This window comes from Podarcis liolepis (assembly GCF_965112155.1).
Source record: "Podarcis liolepis genome assembly, chromosome: 3".
NCBI lineage: Eukaryota > Metazoa > Chordata > Lepidosauria > Squamata > Lacertidae > Podarcis > Podarcis liolepis.
In genome coordinates this window covers 81,794,796-81,815,606 of record NC_139557.1, presented here as the reverse complement: position 1 = coordinate 81,815,606, position 20,811 = coordinate 81,794,796, and the positions used below count along the sequence as shown (strand labels likewise).

At 44.3% G+C, this 20,811-nt stretch overlaps 1 protein-coding gene across 1 annotated transcript in view; it reads left to right on the top strand.

The window, feature by feature from the left end:
* The window catches only part of TFB2M (transcription factor B2, mitochondrial), a gene marked incomplete at its 5' end in the record, with an annotated part of 28,144 nt that overhangs the window by 5,166 nt on the left and 2,167 nt on the right, over window positions 1-20,811 (top strand). The window contains 5 exons of the mRNA XM_083496939.1: window positions 12,824-12,912; window positions 13,381-13,534; window positions 16,040-16,188; window positions 18,515-18,604; window positions 19,214-19,276. Of these exons, the coding sequence (XP_083353065.1) occupies window positions 12,824-12,912; window positions 13,381-13,534; window positions 16,040-16,188; window positions 18,515-18,604; window positions 19,214-19,276 (545 nt within the window). The remainder of the gene's footprint in view (window positions 1-12,823; window positions 12,913-13,380; window positions 13,535-16,039; window positions 16,189-18,514; window positions 18,605-19,213; window positions 19,277-20,811) is intronic.

Sequence of the window (20,811 nt, the reverse complement as noted above, 5' to 3'; positions counted from 1 at the left end):
GGGCTTGCACATTCCTATGACCCTTGTGAGTGAAGCCATTGGGAATCTCGTACTCCCAGCAGGGTCACCCAAGGTGGTAAGGTCAAAGAAAATTAAATATGCTCAGAGTCCTGTAGTGATTTCATGCTCTTTATTGCAGCTTGTAAAACAGTGATTGAATTCCCCCCCAAACCTCAGGCTTTTATATACATTATTCACACAATGAGTCCCGTCTGACTAGCTGATTCTGCTTCCCTCCTGGAGCCTGAATGGTCTTTTCCTGCAAGCCAATCAGTTCTTGCATTCTAGGATCCTACTTGCCTATTGTTCTAGGATCCAAGCTTAGTACATAACAGGGAAGGAGTTAGACAAAGAATGATCCAAGAAGTCCTCAACGGCAGAACAGGCGGGTGATAACAAGCAGTATGTTACAACGGCTCTGAAGGCGGATGAAGGCTGCAGCAGATAGGATCCACCAGTTTGTCGTGACTACTCATGCCATCAGAACAGAGCCCTACTGCGAAGACTGTGTGTTGGTCAGCGTGCACTAATCTACACACATAAAACAAATTCACGCACAGGCGTCTTCCAAAAACCAAACCCAACCCCCCCAAACCCTCCCCCCATGGCCATCACTAAATGGCTACTGTGGCAGGAATGTGAAGCCCCTAGTCATGAACCGACACATGGCCGGTCAGTCGTTCTGACTCAAGGAATGAGGCCGTTGAGTAGCTCAGCAGCTGTATCCATGACTGAGCAGCCCTTTTTAGGATCCACTATGCTCACCCCGAAAAGGGGAAGGGGCTGGAAACGGTGCCCTAAACATAGTATGCCTCCCTTTTTCCCTGACTGGATTACCACGCCCAGGTGGAATCTCTTTTCCTATAGTTTGAATCCATTATTCTGCATCCTAGTCTCTAGAACAGCAGAAAACAAGCTTGCTCCCTCTTCAACATGACATCCCATCAAATATTTAAACATGGCTATCATGTCACTCCTTTATCTTCTCTTCTCTAGATTAAACAAATCCAGCTCCCTAAGTCTCTCCTCATAGGGCTTGAATTCCAGACCTTTTACATTTTGGTCACCCTCCTCTGGACATGCTCCAAATTGACAATATCCTTCTTCAACTGGACACAGTATTTCAGGTGTGGTCTGACCAACCAACCAGAATAGTGTGGTAGCATTCCTTCACTTGATCTAGACACTATACTCCTATTGATGCAGCCCAGAATTGCATTGGCATTCTTAGCTGCCACATCACACTGTTGACTCATATTCAGCTTGTGGTCGACTAAGACTCCCAGATCCCTTTCACAGGTACTGTTGTCAAGCCAAGTGTCCCCCACCTGTGCATTTCATTTTTTCTATCGAGGTGCAGTACCTTACATTTCTCCCTATTGAACTCCATATTGTTGGTTTTGGCCCAGCTCTCTAGGCTATTCAGGTCATTTTGAATTCTGACCCTGTCCTCTGGTGTATTAGCAACCCCTCCCAGTTTGCAGTCATTTGTAAATTTGATTAGCACACCCTCTATTCCATCATCCAAATCATTTATAAAAATATTGAATAGCACCAGGCCCAGGACAGAACCTTGTGGAACCCCAGTAGTCATTTTTTTCCAGGATGAAGGTGAGCCACTGATGAGCACTCTTTGGGTTCAGCCCATCAACCAATTACAAATCCACCAAACAGTAGCTTTGTCTAGCCCACATTTTACTAGTTGTTTTGCAATAATATCATGGGGGACCTTTTCAAAGGCCTTACTGAAGTCAAGGTAAGCTGGTACAAAGGAAAGCAGGATTGTAATTACCGTAAAAATTACTGATTACTTTGGATCAGCAGTCTCAACCTAACCCTATGTGGGAAGAGCCACGTGTTCCTTTGGAAGGCAAGTGGAATACAGTGTGATATACTGACAGCTGTTTTAAAAGATGTAACTGTAACTTAAAATCCAGTATCAGGGAAAAAAAACAAAAATAGATGGTCCCTGTGTGGATAGTCATGTTTGCATGATGGGGCCACCTCCAGTGACCATGTGGCCTGATATAAGAGGGTTCTAAAATCAGTCCTGAAAGTAGACTGATTGAGAATGACACACGCATAGCTTTTGCTCTGCCATTAACAAGGTGAGCTGAAGCAAATTCTTGCCTCCCTTTGGGCTTAGCAATATTTCCTACAGCATTCTTGTTGAAGTGCATTGGAGAGTTAGGTGAGGGTCACTTTTCTGTTTTTCCATCAAGCCCCCAGACAAGAATGCTACAGCATCAGCCCCAAACACTCAGTCTCATAACAAAAAATACTCAACGGAGTTAGGGCTGAGGGTAGGGGAAGTACAATTATGATCTTTCCAGTCCTCTAGAAGCTGACCCTTTTGGTCATTTTGGTCATGGAGCCAAATATCTGTTTCCAAGTTTAAAGAGTCTAAACAAGTAAAGAACAAGCTTGCCCTTTACATGCAAAAGCCCTGAAATTCAGCCCATTGGGCAATGATAGGCTGGGAGGAGGGAGGTAAGGACTAGCACCTTCTCTGCCCTCCACCTCCAACAGCTACACCTGAAAGTTTCATGATGGGGTTCGATTTGAGAAGCTGAATGTTTATAAAGGCACTTAGCCAATTTCTGCCATGGAAATTCTGAACAGAAACACTCTGCAGGTTCAGCCCCCAAAAGAAACTGCTCTATGGTCTCTGTGTTGGGAAATGGGAACAGATCTTGCTCATCACCAACCTTCCCTCCACAAATCAGTATCACTATGAGGCTGAACTGAACAGCTTGCTCCAGAGTTTTAAGAGATACGTTTCTGTGGTGTAGTAGTTAAGAGCGGTGGACTCTAATCTGGTGAGCTGGGTTCGCTTCCCCGCTCCTCCACATGCAGCTGCTGGGTGACCTTGGGCCAGTCACACTTCTCTCTGAACTCTCTCAGCCCCACCTACCTCACAAGGTGTCTGTTGTGGGGGTGGAAGGGAAAGGAGATTTTTAGCCACTTTGAGACTCCTTCAAGTAGAGAAAAGCAGGATATAAAAACTAACTCCATAAATAAGAATTCTATGGAAAAGGACCATCCCTGCCATGATGATGAAAACTATATGTTTGGATTTTGCTGTATTATACCAACCTGTGGAATATGACAGTTCGCAGTTTCAAAATCTATTTGGCCACAGTGGATTGACAGTCTGGACACACAAAAACCTCTGGAAGATCTTTTGAATCAATGCCTATGCGAAAGCAGTGGTACCAGTCCTTGCAGTTTCCTTCACAGTAAGCCATAGTTAGGTCACCACTGGGCCTCCTGCACCCTTCCTTCAAGAAACATAGTGACCAGCAGCCTTCAAACAAGGATATCTGAGCAATAGGTTAGTGTATCCTTCCATCCCTCTGGGCATGATCGAGACACAGTAATGTAACTCTCGTTCAAGATTTGTCTCTTCTTGGGAGGAACAGCATCAATTTCCACTTGAAAATATTTGTCTTGTCCTTCAAAATAGGTTTTCCCACAGTACTGTATTATTTCTTTTGCAATCCAGGGTCTAATGGCAGCCATATCCTTTTGTATGAACTGTAATTGGGCAGCAGAAGCAATCAGATGGGCAATGGTACGTGTGAAAGGACCGTAGTCACTGGAATTACGGTACCTTGCCTGGGTATATCAGTTGGTACAAAAAATGATCAGCCGCAAAACTATAGGGATATTTTGAATCCATCTCATACAGACATGCTAAGAAGGATGTTATTGCATCAGTCACAGAGTGGTTCAATCCATGATTGGAATCTAGATAGAGCATGGTCTTCCTTTTAAAAATGATTACTATCAGTTTCCAGTGGACTTCTCTGTCATTTACTGGAATAATCAAAACATCTTTCTTTAGCACTCCAAATCTCAAACAGTTCTTCAGAGCTTGCACTGGCAATCTTTGACATATCTGCATGAAGTGGCAAGTACGGTAAGTGGGAAAATTGTTCCATTGTGACCTAGCTCTTTGGCCATGATTACCCTGGAGGCAAGAAAGGCATCTATTATGCGATCATTTATCCAGTTTGATCCTTTCAGTGTGTTTATGTCATAGTCATACACACAGATGTTGCCAACTGAACCCAAGTCCCATGGTTTGTAGACTGTGTGTGGGGAAGGTACAGTTGTGCCATGGGGGAACTGATGTACAAATCAGTGATTTGTCCAAACACTTCTCACTTTGTGTTGAGAATATGGGGCTGCTATCAAAATAATCAATATTGGTCACTGTCAAATCCTCTTTCCCACCTTTTGGAGTGGAGGTCATCTGAGGCTGAGTGCTTTCCAGGTGTCTCATAGTCAGTTGGTGATCTTAAGGAGTCAAACCCCTCAGCAGCCTGCACTGAATCAGATGCTGGAGCTACTGTTATCTTTTCCTGCAGTCTGGGGAACTTTCTTCCCAATCTACTCTTCTGTCTTTTATTTCACTTCAACTGTGTGAGCTGCAACTGGCAAGGCTTCCCTGGTTCTGGTGGCATGCCGATAGATTTTGTGGCAGCTATAATATGGTAACAAGTCCTGGATGATGTCCTGTACGGACTGTGCATGCATGGCTGCCCATATGGTCGCCAGGAGAGCGGCTGCCCATACAGCCTGTACGGCCGCCGTGAGAGAAGCTGCCTGTACGGACGCTACGCGAGCAGCAGCCTGTACAGTCGCCGCGAGAGCAGCTGCCCGTATGGCCCATACGGTTGCTGCGAGAGGGGCTGCCTGTACAGTTGCCGCAAGAGCGGCAGCCAGTACAGCGACCTTACTGTCACTCTCCCCCCAGCATGGCACCCTGGGGCACCATCACCCCGCTGCCCCTTCATATGCCCCTGTAGTCAATCAAATGTACCATGAACAATCTGAAGTCATGCTGGGCACAATTCACCACTAATCCTGTTCTTTTTCTAAAAACACGTGGTGGACTCCAGGAAAGCTGTCAGCAGGCAACATGATTCCCATGGGCACCACGTTGGAAACCCCCTATTTCAAAGTTTGCACTGACAAAATCTGTTCTCAAAAAAACTTGCAGTTAAACCTCCATTTATAATTACTACCCCTGCAAAGCAACCAACTTTTGTCCCAAAACCATTTGTAGCTGAATTGACGCAAGACAGGTGATTGTTTTTCATGCTTACTTTGGTGGTCTCCATCTAGTTGGTTTGATAATTTACATTCACAGGTAAGATCATCACAATCTCTGCCTTGGACATTCTTGAGGTTTAGCAGTGTCAAAAATTTCCAGGTGCAGTTCTTCACAGTGGAAGCTATGAATATGAATGTCATTTTATTTCAGTGTTCTTGCTAATGCAGAACCATTTCAGATAGCGTTTGTATTTCGGTCATTCCATGGACATTGGTGTGATCTTACAATATAATTTGGTGGAGTCCATTTAACAATCATGCCGATCCATGAGGATTAAAGTATTTAATATAGTGTTTGTTCCTTGGCTGTGCTCTGTGGTTTTTGTGGTTCGTTCTGTGGTCATATACATCATGTGTGATTTGATAGTGATTTCAGGGTGACCAAACATAAAAAAACCTAAGGATCCATGGGGATCTGTGCTTCATGAGAATCTTTTTACAGCATGGCAGTGCCCCAAAGTGATCTGGCCATGAGCAGCATAGGTGGTTGGGTAATGAATATGGAGCCGTAAATTTTAAAAATATATATATATTCAATTTTATAAGGATAAGGAAGTACAGAAAGGGAAAGGTGGGAGGGGATAGATAGATAGATAGATAGATAGATAGATAGATAGATTAGAAATTTTAAAGACCTATAAAGATTATCAAATCCTACAAAGTACTACTACTACTACTACTACTACTACTACAACAACAACAACAACAAATATATTTGTACCCTGCCCATCTGGCTGGGTTTCCCCAGCCACTCTGGGTGGCTTCCCAAAAAATGAAATAAAAATACATTAAAAAGTCACACATTAAAAACGTCCCTAAACAGGGCTGTCGTCAGATGTCTTCTAAATGTCAGGTAGTTGTTTATCTCTTTGACATCTAATGGGAGGACATTCCACAGGGCGGGCGCCACAACCAAGAAGGCCCTCTGCCTGGTTCCTTGTCACTTTGCTTCTCACAGTGAGGGAACCACCAGAAGGCCCTCGGTGCTGGACATCAGTGTCTGGGCAGAGTGATGGGCGTGGAGATGCCCCTTCAGGTATACTGCATCGAGGCCGTTTAGGGCTTTAAAGGTCAGCACCAACACTTTGAATTGTGCTCAGAAATGTACTGGGAGCCAATGTAAGTCTTTCAGGACATGTGTTATATGGTCTTGGTGGCCACTCCCAGTCACCAGACTAGCTGCTGCGTTCTGGATTAGTTGTAGTTTCTGGGTCACCTTCAAAGGTAGCCCCACGTAGAGGACATTGCAGTAGTCCAAGCGGAAGATAACAAGAGCATGCACCACTCTAGTGAGGCAGTCTCCGGGCAGGTAGGGTCTCAGCCTGTGTACCAGATGGAGCTGGTAGACAGCTGCCCTGGATACAGAATTGACCTGCACCTCCATGGACAGCTGTGAGTCCAAAATGACTCCCAGGCTGTGCACCTGGCCCTTCAGGGGCACAGTTACCCCATTCTGGACCAGGGAGTCCTTCACACCAGCCCACCCCCTGTCCCCCAAGAACAGAACTTCATTATTGTCAGGATTCAACCTCAATCCACTAGCTGCCATCCATCCTCCAACCGCCTCCAAGCACTCACACAGGACCTTCACCACCTTCACTGGTTCTGAGTTGAAAGAGAGGTAGAGTTGGGTATCATCCGCATATTGATGGACACCAAGCCCAAACCCCCTGATGATCTCTCCCAGCAGCTTCCTGTAGATGTTAAAAAGCATGGAGGGGAGGACGGAACCCTGAGGCACCCCACAAGTAAGTCTGAACACTCATTCCCCACCACAACTTTCTGGACACAGCCCAGGAGGAAGGAGCAGAACCACTGTATAACAGTGCCCTCAGCTCCCAGCTCCTCTAGACGGTCCAGAAGGATGTTATGATCGATTGTCGTGACCAAGGCAGTTTCAGTCCCATGAGGAGACCTGAATCCCAATTGGAAGGGATCCAAATGGTCTGCATCCTCCAGGCGTGCCTGGAGTTGTTCAGCAACCACCCGCTCAATCACCTTGCCCAAGAATGGAAGATTTGAGGCTGGGCGATAGTTGGCCATACTGGCCGGGTCTGAAGATGTTTTTTTAAGAAGCGGTTTAATGACCGCCTCTTTCAGCTGGTCTGGGAATGCCCCCTCACAGAGGGAAGCATTCACCACCCCACGAAGCCCATTGCCCAGCCCTTCCCGGCTTGCTTTTATTAGCCAGGATGGGCAAGGATCAAGGAGACAGGTGGTTGGTTTCACGCATCCAAGCAGCCTGTCCACATTCTCGGGGGTAACGGATTGAAATTAATTCCATGCAACTTGACCAGACAGGGCTCTAGCACTCTCTCGCCCTGACCCTGCTCCCACGGTGGTGTCTACCTCCTTCCGAATATGAGCAACTTTATCTGCATAAAAATTTGAAAAATCGTTGCGGGAGGTCTTGGGGTCTTTACAAGGCCCCGGTGGTAAAGGTGGTTCCATTAAATTGCAAACCACCTGAAAGAGTCTCCTGCTACTATTTTCTGTCGATGCAATAGAGGCGGTGAAGAAAGTCTTCTTCGCCGTTGCTATCGCCACTTGGTAGGCTCGACACTGAGCTCTAACCTGTGTCCGGTCCAATTCTGAATGAGTTTTCTGCCACTGGCACTCGAGCCGTCTCAGCGATTGTTTCCTCACCCGCAGCTCCAAAGAAAACCACGGGGCTGTCAGGGCTCCATGCAGTCGGAGAGGGCGCTTCGGAGCCAGACAGTCGATAGCCCTGGTCAACTCCACATTCCAGCGGGCCACCAGGGAATCAGCTGAAAGGCCATCAACATGGGATAAAGCATGCCCTACCACTCTCTGGAAACCATTTGGATTCATTAAGTGGCGGGGGCAGACCATCCACATTGGTCCCACCTCCCTGCAGAGGAGAAGGGTCACGGAGAAGTCCAGTTGCACCAGGAAGTGATCTGACCATGGCACTTCTTTTGTTTCACTTTTACCTAGTGTCATATCACCCATGTCACTATTGGTGAACACTAGGTCTAAGGCATGTCCGTGACTATGAGTTGGGCCAAACATATTCAGGGACAGCCCCATGGAGGCCATGCTTTCCACGAAGTCCCAAGCAGCCCCTTGTAAGGTCATGTTGGCATGGATGTTAAAATCCTCTAGGACAACCAAACTAGGTATCTCCAGGAGAACATCCGCGATGACCTGAAGCAGCTTGGGCAGGGAATCCTTGGTGCAGCGGGGAGGTCAGTACACCAAAAGGAATCCTGTACTGCCCCTATTGCCCAGCTTCCAGAACATGCACTCAGAGAACTGGGTCTTTCATATGCGCAGAAGCGCCAAATTGCACCAGTGCCTGTGCAGACGTGGCGCTTCAGGATGTGAATGCTGTGGGTTGCGGACGTGCCTCAGTCACGGGTTATGTCTGCAACCCGAGGTTCCACTGTACCAATTTTGTTTTAGGGCTTAATTTGCAGTAAATTTTATTCCTTTATTCATAATTGTTCTCACTGTTCTACTGTGAACTGCTCTTAAAATTTTTGCATCCATTTTGTCATATAAGGTTTTGCTTGTTCGGGCTTGGTGTCATATTTGAGTAATAGTTTATAAATTTTACCCAGAAGGTAGAACTCTGTTATGATGGACTCAGATTCTATCTTTTCACTGATTTTCACTGTATGTTTGCCATACAGTCTTTCTTGAATCTGGATATTAGTTGACAGTATGTAAGCAGTTTCATATTTTTTCTCCTCTTTAATACTTTGGCATGTATTTGATCTGTTCTTGAAGATGAACCATATCTTGGTACAATATATACCGTATTTTTCACTCTATAGGACGCACCGAACTATAGGAGGGGGAGAACAAGGAAAAAAAAAATTCTCCCCCTCTCCGCTCAGCGCCCCTTCAGCGAAGCGGGATGAGAAACGGAGCCCCTTCCATTTCTCCTCCAGCTTCACTGAAGGGGCGCTGCGCAGAGAGGAAACATTGTGCAGTGCCTCTCCAGAGAAGCAAAGCCTGGAGAGCAAGAGGGATCGGTGTGCACCGACCCCTCTCGTTCTCCAGGCTTCAGGCGGCTTACCACAAGCCTTCGGAGATCAGCAGGAACTTGTGCTGTGCTCCAAAGGCTTCAGGCGGCTATCCCTGAAGCCTGGACAGCGAGAGGGGTCGGTGCGCACCGACCCCTCTCGCTCTCCAGGCTTCAGCGAAAGCAACGCGTAGCCTCTGGAGCGTAGCTCCCTCTGCGCTTCGGAGGCTTCGTGTTGCTATCACTGAAGCCAAGGAGCCTGCATTCGCTCCATAGGACGCACACACATTTCCCTTAATTTTTGGAGGGTAAAAAGTTGTCCTATAGAGCGAAAAATACGGTAGTCATATATTCTCCTATTGGCTCTAATAATAATATTGCAGTGGTGACATTAACAGTGCAGGTAAGGGGATTTTTGTAGTGCAACTCATGATTTGTGAGTTGTGCCCGTGGCTATGATGTGTGATTTGATGTTGAGTTTGGGGAGCCCCAATGCGAAAAGAGTGAGGATCCTTGAGGATCCGTGCTTCAAAACTACCTTTTTGGGCCATGGCGCTTCCAGGAAGCCGTGGATCCATAATTTTTATGGTGCAGGCTCTGCTCCTGGCTATGACGTGTGATTTGACAGTGAGTTTGGGTTGGCCCAATGCAAAAAGAGTGAGGATCCATGAGGATCCGTGCTTCGGAACCACGTTTTTGGGCCATGGAGTGGCCAGGAAGCCGTGGATCCGAGTTTTCTGTGGTGCAGGCTGTGCCCCTGGGAATGATGTGTGATTTGACGGTGAGTTTGGGTTGGCCCAATGCAAAAAGCGTGAGGATCCATGAGGATCCGTGCTTCAAAACCACGTTTTTGGGCCACGGTATGGTCAGGAAGCCATGGATCCGAGTTTTTTGTGGTGCAGGCTGTGCCCCTGGACATGATGTGTGATTTGACAGTGAGTTTGGGTTGGCCCAATGCAAAAAGAGTGAGGATCCATGAGGATCCGTGCTTCGGAACCACGTTTTTGGGCCATGGAGTGACCAGGAAGCCGTGGATCCGAGTTTTCTGTGGTGCAGGCTGTGCCCCTGGGAATGATGTGTGATTTGACAGTGAGTTTGGGTTGGCCCAATGCAAAAAGAGTGAGGATCCATGAGGATCCGTGCTTTAAAACCACGTTTTTGGGCCATGGAGTGGCCAGGAAGCCGTGGATCCGAGTTTTTTGTGGTGCAGGCTGTGCCCCTGGGAATGATGTGTGATTTGACGGTGAGTTTGGGGTGGCCCAATGCAAAAAGCGTGAGGATCCATGAGGATCCGTGCTTCGGAACCACGTTTTTGGGCCTTGGAGTGGCCAGGAAGCCGTGGATCCGAGTTTTCTGTGGTGCAGGCAGTGCCCCTGGACATGATGTGTGATTTGACGGTGAGTTTGGGGTGGCCCAATGCAAAAAGCATGAGGACCCATGAGGATCCGTGCTTCAAAACCACGTTTTTGGGCCACGGTATGGTCAGGAAGCCGTGGATCCGTGATTTTTGTGGTGGATGCTGTGCCCATGGCCATGATGTTTGATCTGATGGTGACTTTGGGTTGATCTAGTGCAAAAATCATAAGGATTCATGAGGATCCGTGCTTCGGAACCACGTTTTTGGGCCAGGGCGTGGTCAGGCAGGCGTGGATCTGAGTTTTTTGTGGTGTAGGTTGTGCCCCTGGCTATGATGTGTGATTTGACAGTGAGTTTGGGTTGGTCCAATGCAAAAAGTGTGAGGATCCATGAGGATCTGTTCTTGAAAACCACGTTTTTGTGCCATGGTATGGCCAGGAAGCCATGGATCCGTGATTTCTGTGGTGGATGTTGTGCCCCTGGACATGATGTGTAATTTGAAAGTGAGTTTGGGCTGATCTAGTGCAAAAATTATGAGGATTCATGAGGATCCGTGTTTTTTAACCATGTTTTTGCGCCATTGCGGCACCACGAAACAGTGGATGCGTGATTTTTTTGGTTCCTCCTACAGACTAAGATGTGGTCTACAGTAGCATGGTGTTTTTATTTTGTTTCAATATAAAAATCATATGAATTCATGAGGATCCGTGCCTCGGATCCATGTTTTTATGGTACTGCAGCGCGGCAAAGTGTTGGATCCACGTTTTTTATAGTCCAGTTTGTAGGCGTGCCTTCTAGGTGTGATTTGACACTGCATTTGTTGGAATTAATTTTAAAAAAGTGGAGGATCCATGAGGATCCGTGTAGATCCGCCTTTTATGCAGACCCCCCAATATATAGGCAGTTTTCCAGAGTGTTTGCCAACTGTATCTCAATTACTTTCAGAGCCTAGATTTTAACCAAATGTTTTTCTGTCTTGTGATTCCGTACCTTGACTGTTAGGCTATTGGATTAGACAGTAATTAGATTAGACTAAGGAAGCTCCCATTAGCATCTAAGGCCCCATTGTTCCTTCCCCCTTTTCTCTTGTGAAACTCACCCCTGTTTGCTCTCCTGGCAAATGGAACAGTAAAACATGAACAAAATCTTCCACAGAACCTACATGCAGCATTAAGCTTACAAGGTGAACTTCAAAACTCTCTGTTGAATGCAGTACAAGGCATTTCTTGAAGTTTCAATTAATTAGGCTTCTCTAATTGAAATAACTAAGATCTGTGAAAGAGTGCTTTCAAAATCATGATCAAATGAATGCATATTGCAACATATGGGACTTCTTAGTTTTGAAAAAAAGTCAAGTATGCTGAGACATGGTAAAAGCAAATAAAATTATGCATGCTATGGAGAAAGTGACAGATGGGTAGCCGTGTTGGTCTGCCATAGTCAAAATAAAAAATTCCTTCCAGTAGCACCTTAAAGACCAACTAAGTTAGTTCTTGGTATGAACTAACTTAGTTGGTCTTTAAGGTGCTACTGGAAGGAATTTTTTTATGGAGAAAGTGAGTACAGGGACATTTCCCCCACTCATAATACTAGAAGCTGGGGTCATCTAATGTAGCTGAATGTTGTAAGATTCCAAGCAGACATCTACTTCTTAACACTGTGCATAGTTTAACTATGGAATCTGTTAGCTCAAGATGTAGTAATGGCCACTAACAACCTTATAAGGGGGTTAGACAGTTTCATGCAAAATGAATCTTATCGGTAGCTACTAGTGATGATGGCTGTTCACTACCTTCAGAATTTGAGGCAGTATGCCACTGAATGCCAGCATCTGGAGAGTACAAGGGAGAGTACTGTTGCACTCATGTCCTCCTTTGTGGCTTCTGGTTGGCCACTGTGAGAACAGTATACTAGTCTAAGTGGGCCTTGGTCTGATATCACCTGAGATATTTCATTTTTAATATAAATGTCCCACAGTTTCTTTTATAAAATTTGTTGTTGGTGATTGCTGGCTATCAAGAGAAATATGCTGGCAGAAACTCCAAAGTATAATAAGGTGGCCATTGTTTTCCTTCAGATGTCTTCAGCTGAAGGTTATACTATTGAAAAGTTGCCCCTTCAATAGGTTTTTTTTAAAATTCACATTTCCTGCAATTTTTATTTCTTCTTTATGCTTGTATATAATATGTTGCAAGGGATAGAATCCAGTGCAGTCCCTTGAGAAGTTTTGCATGTTTACATTCATATTTATATTTTTCTCTACCTAACTCACAGGGCCTTTGAGTTCTTCTTGGTCATTCTTTTAAACTAAAACTGTGTTTAATGCTGGTGTTTAACCCTGGATTTTTTTTTTAGGTCCTGGAGTCTTAACCCGAACATTACTCAATGCTGGTGCCCACGTGATAGCTCTGGAGAGTAATAAGTCATTTGTTCCTGACTTAGAGGTAGGTTTGTACATGGGGGACTGAAATTTGTGGCTAAACAAAACGATAAGGAGATGATTGATGTTTTAGCTTTAAAACTCAGACCTCTCACAAAAATCTGTAAAAGGACAAAAATGAAAGATTTAATTTATCTCAAAGTATATTGCTTTCCTGGCAGGTTAGTTGTTGATTGTTCTTTTTCTTTTCTTTTGGTTACAAATATGTCTCTATCACTCAATTTATGGTATTTTTTTTTAAAAATAAGATTTTATTTTATTTAAAAACAAGATAAAGGCACAGGATAAATCCCAGCATCTCCTGTTAAAAGGTCTTGAGCAGCAGCTCTGGAAAAATCACTGCATGAGACGTTGGAGAGAGGCTGCTCTCTGAGTAGACAATACAGTATTTGGCTAGATGGGTTAATAGACTGACTCAGTTAAAACAAATTCAGATGTTAATTTCACCTTCTAATGATTTGTTTCTGTTTAGTCTCTGAAGGAAAAAGCAGATGGCCAGCTAGAAGTGGTGCATTGTGACTTTTTCAGATTGGACCCTATGGGTATTGGATCCTTGAAGCCACCTTTTATGTATTCTGAAAGACTTTTTGAGAACTTGGGCATCTTAACAGTTCCTTGGACAGCAGGTACTTACCGTATTTTTCGGACCATAACACGCAGTTTCTTTCCCCTAAAAGACAAAGGGAAATGTGTGTGCGTGTTATGGAGCGAATGCAGGCAGAGGAGCGCAGCGTGTCGGCCTGCTTGCCCCTCTAGGCTTTCCAGCAGCCTGTTCTCCTCTCCTCCCTCGCTGGGAAGCCCGCAAAACAGCTGAGGGCAGCGTGTCTGCCTGCTTGCCCCTCTATGGCTTTCCAGCAGCCTGTTCTCCTCTCCTCCCTCGCTGGGAAGCCAGCAAAACATCTGAGGGCAGCGTGTCTGCCTGCTTGCCCCTCTATGGCTTTCCAGCAGCCTGTTCTCCTCTCCTCCCTCGCTGGGAAGCCAGCAAAACATCTGAGGGCAGCGTGTCTGCCTGCTTGCCCCTCTATGGCTTTCCAGCAGCCTGTTCTCCTCTCCTCGCTCGCTGGGAAGCCAGCAAAACAGCTGAGGGCAGCGTGTCTGCCTGCTTGCCCCTCTATGGCTTTCCAGCAGCCTGTTCTCCTCTCCTCCCTCGCTGGGAAGCCAGCAAAACATCTGAGGGCAGCGTGTCTGCCTGCTTGCCCCTCTATGGCTTTCCAGCAGCCTGTTCTCCTCTCCTCGCTCGCTGGGAAGCCAGCAAAACAGCTGAGGGCAGCGTGTCTGCCTGCTTGCCCCTCTATGGCTTTCCAGCAGCCTGTTCTCCTCTCCTCCCTCGCTGGGAAGCCAGCAAAACATCTGAGGGCAGCGTGTCTGCCTGCTTGCCCCTCTATGGCTTTCCAGCAGCCTGTTCTCCTCTCCTCCCTCGCTGGGAAGCCAGCAAAACATCTGAGGGCAGCGTGTCTGCCTGCTTGCCCCTCTATGGCTTTCCAGCAGCCTGTTCTCCTCTCCTCGCTCGCTGGGAAGCCAGCAAAACAGCTGAGGGCAGCGTGTCTGCCTGCTTGCCCCTCTAGGCTTTCCAGCAGCCTGTCCTCTTCTCCTCCCTCGCTGGGAAGCCCGCAAAACAGCTGACGGCAGCGTGTCTCCCGACGTTAGAATCCACACTCTGTGTGTCTGTGTGTGCGTGAGGGCTGCTTCTCCTCTTGCTTCCCCTTCACTCTCCCCACGTTAGAATCCACACTCTGTGTGTCTGTGTGTGCGTGAGGGCTGCTTCTCCTCTTGCTTCCCCTTCACTCTCCCCACGTTAGAATCCACACTCTGTGTGTCTCTCTGTGTGTGATTTGCTTCCCATTCACTCTTCCTGCGATTTTAGAATCCACACTGTGTGTCTCTCTGTGTGTGAGGGCTCCTTTTCCTCTTGCTTCCCATTCACTCCCCCAGCGCCCCTTCGACTTCCAGCGCCCTGCAACTTTAGGGCCAGTTCTCTCTCTCTCTCTCTCTCTCTCTCTGTGTGTGTGTGTGTGTGTTGACCTCACTGTGCTTGTTGGGGGAGAGTGTTGGTCGCACTTTTTCTTGATTTGTCTCAGAGTGGTTACTATCGTGGTTTCCTTGCTGGGGAGGAGGGAGAGATGCAGAGCCTGCTTGTTCTAAAGGAGCAAAGCCGGAGAGGAGCCTCTCCTGCATTATTAGCAGCACCCTTCTCCACACCCCCCACATGTGCTCCTTGTCCCTTGAGTGCTTTTCCTTCCCTCCCCACTTAAAACGTGGTTACAAAGCACGGATCCACATGGATCCTCAGGATTTTTGCACTGGGTCACCCCAAATTCACCATCAGATCACATAGCATGTCCATGGCTACAGCCTGCACAAAAAACACACACGCACCCACTGTTTCATGGGGCCGCAATGGGGCAAAAACGTGGTTACAAAGCATGGACCCACATGGATCCTCAGGATTTTTGCATTGGGCTACCCCAAACTCACCGTCAGATCACATGTCTGTGGCCACAGCATGAACCACAAAAATCATACATCCACTGTTTTGTTTAGAATATTTTTTTCTTGTTTTCCTCCTCTAAAAACTACGTGCGTGTTATGGTCAGGTGCGTGTTATAGAGCGAAAAATACGGTAAAATTGGTATATATCAACTGTAGATAATTAGCAGATCAATATTTAATTGTTTCTATTTGGCTTTTTCCATTTGGTGTGCTTGAGGCAGATATCTTCAGATGAAACAACAGCAGTTAAAAACATTGTAAAATGGCACCTGTTAAACACGTTTTTCCAAAGCTTTTTAGGAAGAGGAAAGTTTTCATGGCTTGCCTAAAGCCACTGCTTCCCAAGGGAATGTTCCCTAACTGCTTTGGGAACTGTTATGATCCAAAGGTTGTATATAAATATAAAAATGTCTGTGGTGCCACCGTGCAGCTAGCCCTGTATCTTGTGGGTAGCCAATCTAATATTTACATGTCAAAGCCTCACTAGAGGATTTAAGAGGTCTCATATGAAGGGTAGCAATATTCAAGGAATTAATGAAGTGGGAGTTATTTTTGTAATGATTCTGCTATTGTCTTTATTTTATTTAGTAGTGGTGAACATAAACATTTTTTTCATTCATTTTGGTCGATTTTCTGTACAGATGTTCCTCTAAAAGTGATTGGAATTGTGCCACAAAGAAAGGAAAGGAACCTGATTTGGAAGCTTCTCTATGCCTTATATGAACGCAGTTCTATATATAAATACGGAAGAACAGAACTGAACCTCTTTGTCAGTGAAAAAGAATACAAGGTATTTATGTTTAAGATAGCTTGATAATACGCCAGCTGCTATGTGGTTATGTTAAAATAATCAAATATACTTTGTAAAAGTTATTTTAATGCAGTGTATAGATGTATTAATTATTTTAATTTTTAAGCAAATAACTTTTCTGTACTTGTCAGTTCCATGAACAAAAAAAAAAGTTTTAATAACTCTCGTATTGGCAGCAAGTAGGGTAGTAATTATGTGTTGCACAGTCAATGAATAGATAAGTGCAGTTTTAAATTTATAATGAAACATAACCTTGGTTTTGATGCAAGTAGGAAAAATATAGGTTGCAGTCCTAAAAGATTTGGCTTCCTCTTTCAGCAGGCCAAATATCTGTGGACAATTTCTCAACAGAGGTTCTGTGCCTGTTAGGAAAATTTTATCCCAGTTGGGGGGAAATGTACTTGACAAATATTCAGAGGAACAAAGCCCTTGTATTAAGTTAAGGTTCTCTGGGCTAATTTCACAGAATGTAATTAAGCTCTGGCAAGCATTGGGAGATGACAGTAATGATCAACAAACACTCAGTGTAGTAGTGTGGGATAAGGAACTGGAAAACACAACTGTTGATTACAAACAAGAATTACTGAAAAACTTAATCTAATCAAGTCCTGCCTCTTCAATAGGGTTAATCCAGAATGATCTATTTTATATGTAAATGATTTCATCTGCATATAGTGCTTTTTGCACTTATGGCCACATATACCACTTTCCTGTTACTAAGATCTTTTTTATTTTACTATTTGCTTTTCACTACTGCCTATCAGTTGCAATAAGGCATGGGAAGTGTTGTTTGCCATAAAACTCTGGAATAATTTTACTAATCCATGGCATCTCTCATCCGAAGTAATGGTTTACTCACCTGCTCAGCTAATATTTCATTAAGGTGGAGCTCTGCAACAAAATGTTGGTATATTCCTAGTGTGCAAGTAAAACTGGTGACTGGGGTTTGTGTGTGAATTTTTTAAAAATAAAAAATGAGTGTTCGTGCGCTAACTTGGGCCTTACTTCATGTGCAAAACTTACTGAGATAGGTTGTGGTTTTTTTTTTGTTTTTTTGAACATTTGAAAGTTCAGAATCAGTAAGACATGGGGCTTCTGAATGCAGTGGCGTGATTTGGCTTGGGGAGAGGTCTGAGGGGCTAGTTTAAATAAATTGAACTTTGCTCCACCCCAAGAGTCATCCAAAAGAGTCCCAGCCTTACCTCTGACCTGCAGTATTAATGGTGGACTACATTACGGGGCTACTATAAGTTCCTCTGGCTCTCTATAGCTCTCAAGCCTGCAATAAGGGTATAGCAGTGAACTGTACCCCAGGCTTCTCTCCCAGCCCAGCTTGAGGTACAGAGGTACAGTGATACCTCGGGTTACATACGCTTCAGGTTACATATGCTTCAGGTTACAGACTCTGCTAACCCAGAAATAGTACCTTGGGTTAAGAACTTTGCTTCAGGATGAGAACAGAAATCGTGCTCTGGCGGCGCAGCGGGAGGCCCCATTAGCTAAAGTGGTACCTCAGGTTAAGAACAGTTTCAGGTTAAGAACAGACCTCCAGAATGAATTAAGTACTTAATCCGAGGTACCACTGTACATTTTTTGTACTCTGTTTTAGCCAAACCTGCAAATTTGCTACTTTTATACAGTACTGCAGAGTTGTTATAAACTACCCAGAACTGTATTCGTTGTTGTCATATAAACCCCAAGATTGTCATAAACCACTCTTCTCCTTAATCCCTTCTAACGTGAATGAACTGGTTTTGCTTTGAATCATCAACATTTCAAATATGAACTGAATTAGAAAGAGCAGCAACTCTATTCTTTACCATTACCTTGTGGGTATCTTATATAATGGAATTGGGGTTGGCAACTTGGTACACAATCTGAGGTACATTAAGATACTGGATTCTCCATTGATTTCTGTTCCTGATGACATTTTAAAATACCTTCTAAGAACCAGTAAATGAGTTAGTGGATATTGCCGTTTTCCCCCCTTGATGGTCGGAAATAGAATATTAGATTATATAATAATAGTACTCAGAACTATAGAAACTGCTTTGGAAGAAAGGGAACAGTAGTACAGATATTGAGTTGGCACAGTTTTGTATTTTTACTCATGACTGAAAATAGTACTGTAGTTCTGTTGTGGCATAACAGTGCTTCTAATATAGCCTTGGACAAGTGAGACTTGTACCTTGATTCAATTTTCAGGTGCTACTTGGAACTTCCTGCTTTAATCAAGCCTTGCAGTGTTCATAATAAAGTCAGAAATTTTGCATAAATATAAATGCTGGTTTTTTTTCCTTTCCAGACTCTTGTTGCGAAGCCTGGGGAAACAAGAATCTATCAACCACTAAGTGTACTATGGCAAACAGCCTGTGACATTCAGCTTCTGCGTATGGTGAGTGTTTAATACATGCAGTGAATAGCAATGCAATAATACTGCTCTTAGGGCTCTTAATGGTAAGGTGATATTTCTATTGTGCCAGGTTTCACTAGGCTGGAAACTACTCCCACCCACCTGCTTGGAAGCAGGAAGCACACTTCCACCTGCCCACAGGTGAGGATGTGCCTTCAAGGGATGCCACTCAGAAGGGTCCCTTGATCTTGTGGAGCAGCTTTTTGTTTTGCAGGCATGCAACAGGAAGCAGATATTTAAATACCTTGTGTGCAAAAGGAAGATTACCCATGGCACTTTAGATCCCATTCTCCCAGATCTTTGTCATAATTTCTCAAGCAGTTATTTTGTCATTTCCTTAGCACTTATTGCTGTACAAATGCTTACATTCTTAATCAGAAGCCAAAGAGCTGCATGTGGTGCTCATGTATGATCGGAACACCACATGCTTCACTGATGGGGAGCCTAGAGCTGCCCTGAATAGGTACTGCTGAAAGTTGAGGGAACCTCCAGAGCAGATGTTCCCAAACTGGCCTGTGGACCACCAGCGCTCTGTGGCATGTCCTTATTGAATATTCATCCTAAGTTGCATTACTGTTCCCTTCCTTCTAGGAGCCTTGGCCTTCATTTTTGACTAATTCAAAAAATGGTGGACTCTCTATACCAAAGAGTGTGGTAAGCTAAACATTCTTGAATGCTTAAGGAAATGCTATGTGAATGTCCAGATTGCTGTTTTAGTGTGGGATACACAGGCTCATTCAGCTGTGCACTTAGTAGAGTAATCAGCTCTCAGTCTCCAAAATGCTTTTCGCGTAAGCCAAATCTATATTGGTAGGGCTAGCGTCAGCAGCACTCATTGAAAATCCAGGTTGCAAAACATCTTTGTTGCTATACTTTTGCAATAATTGCCACGTCATTGTCATTGAATGGGGTTGGGGGTTGTTAATATGGTGATCCAAACAAAATTGGTGCACGTTATGCAAAATCCTGACTAGTGAACAAACTAGCATTTATTGGACCTCAGTGAAGGTTTGATTTTGCTTGGTAGCAGCCCAGTGGAACAGGGAGTAAAGCTTATACACACACACACACACACACACAGAGAGAGAGAGAGAGAGAGAGAGAGAGAGAGGGAGGGGGAGAGAGAGAGAGAGAAATGACGAACTTTCTACTAGAGATGAATGGTTACTCAAACTTACAGAATATGTGGAATTAGCCTCTCTTTCTGAAAGAATCAGAGACAAACCCAGACAGGAGTTCATTCTAGAATGGGATAATTTGAAGAACTACTTGAAAAATAGTTGTAATATAAGCATGGTAGTTGCCTTTGAATGATTTCTGTAAATAATATATATAAAGGAAAATGACATCAAAATAGAAAAGCGAATTTTAAAAAATAATGACAAATTAAATTAATATGTTTATTACAAAGGGAAACACGGAGAAAATGGGAGGTCTTATGTTTGTGTAGAAAACACATAGTTGAAATTATATGTAATTTTCTTTGTGAACATAGATATCCTTATTAGACTGACTGAAATGAAGATAACTACAAGTTGTATATATACGGAAAATGAGTAATAAAGCATTTAAAAATCCAAAGAGAGAGAAAGAGCACAGAATACCGATTGTAACTGTAATAGTAGCTGGACGGCCATCTGTCAGGGATTCTTTAGTTGTGATTCCTGCATTACATGGGTTGGACTCGATGACCCTTGGAATCTCTTTCAGTTCTACCATTCTATGATTCTATGTGTTATTCAGTTTATTGATCTGGAAAGAAATGAAAAATGGAAATGATATGAAATAGAATTATGAATCATACAGTAAGATAGAAAATGGGAAATATGAGAATTAATACAGTATTCAGTAAAATATGATTAAATGATTAGCAATTGGGTATGATTTGCATATGGGTTAACATTAAAAAGCAGCATTGACAAAGCAATCTAGATAAGTAACAACTCCTGTCTTCCTCCAGCCCATCTAGTTGTGAAATAATTCTATGTTCCTAGCATATTAGAGCAATCAAAATTCATAGTTGTCAAACATAGGGCAGTAGACCAAATCCAGTCCTTAGAGTGGGCAAACCAGATAGCAGCACAAAAAGTAGAAAGAATAATTTAGAAACCTGGGTATGTCTTTTGTAACAGTCGGGCAACAAAGATCAGCGGGTTGGGCATTTCCATCGGATAAACATTTCCATCAAT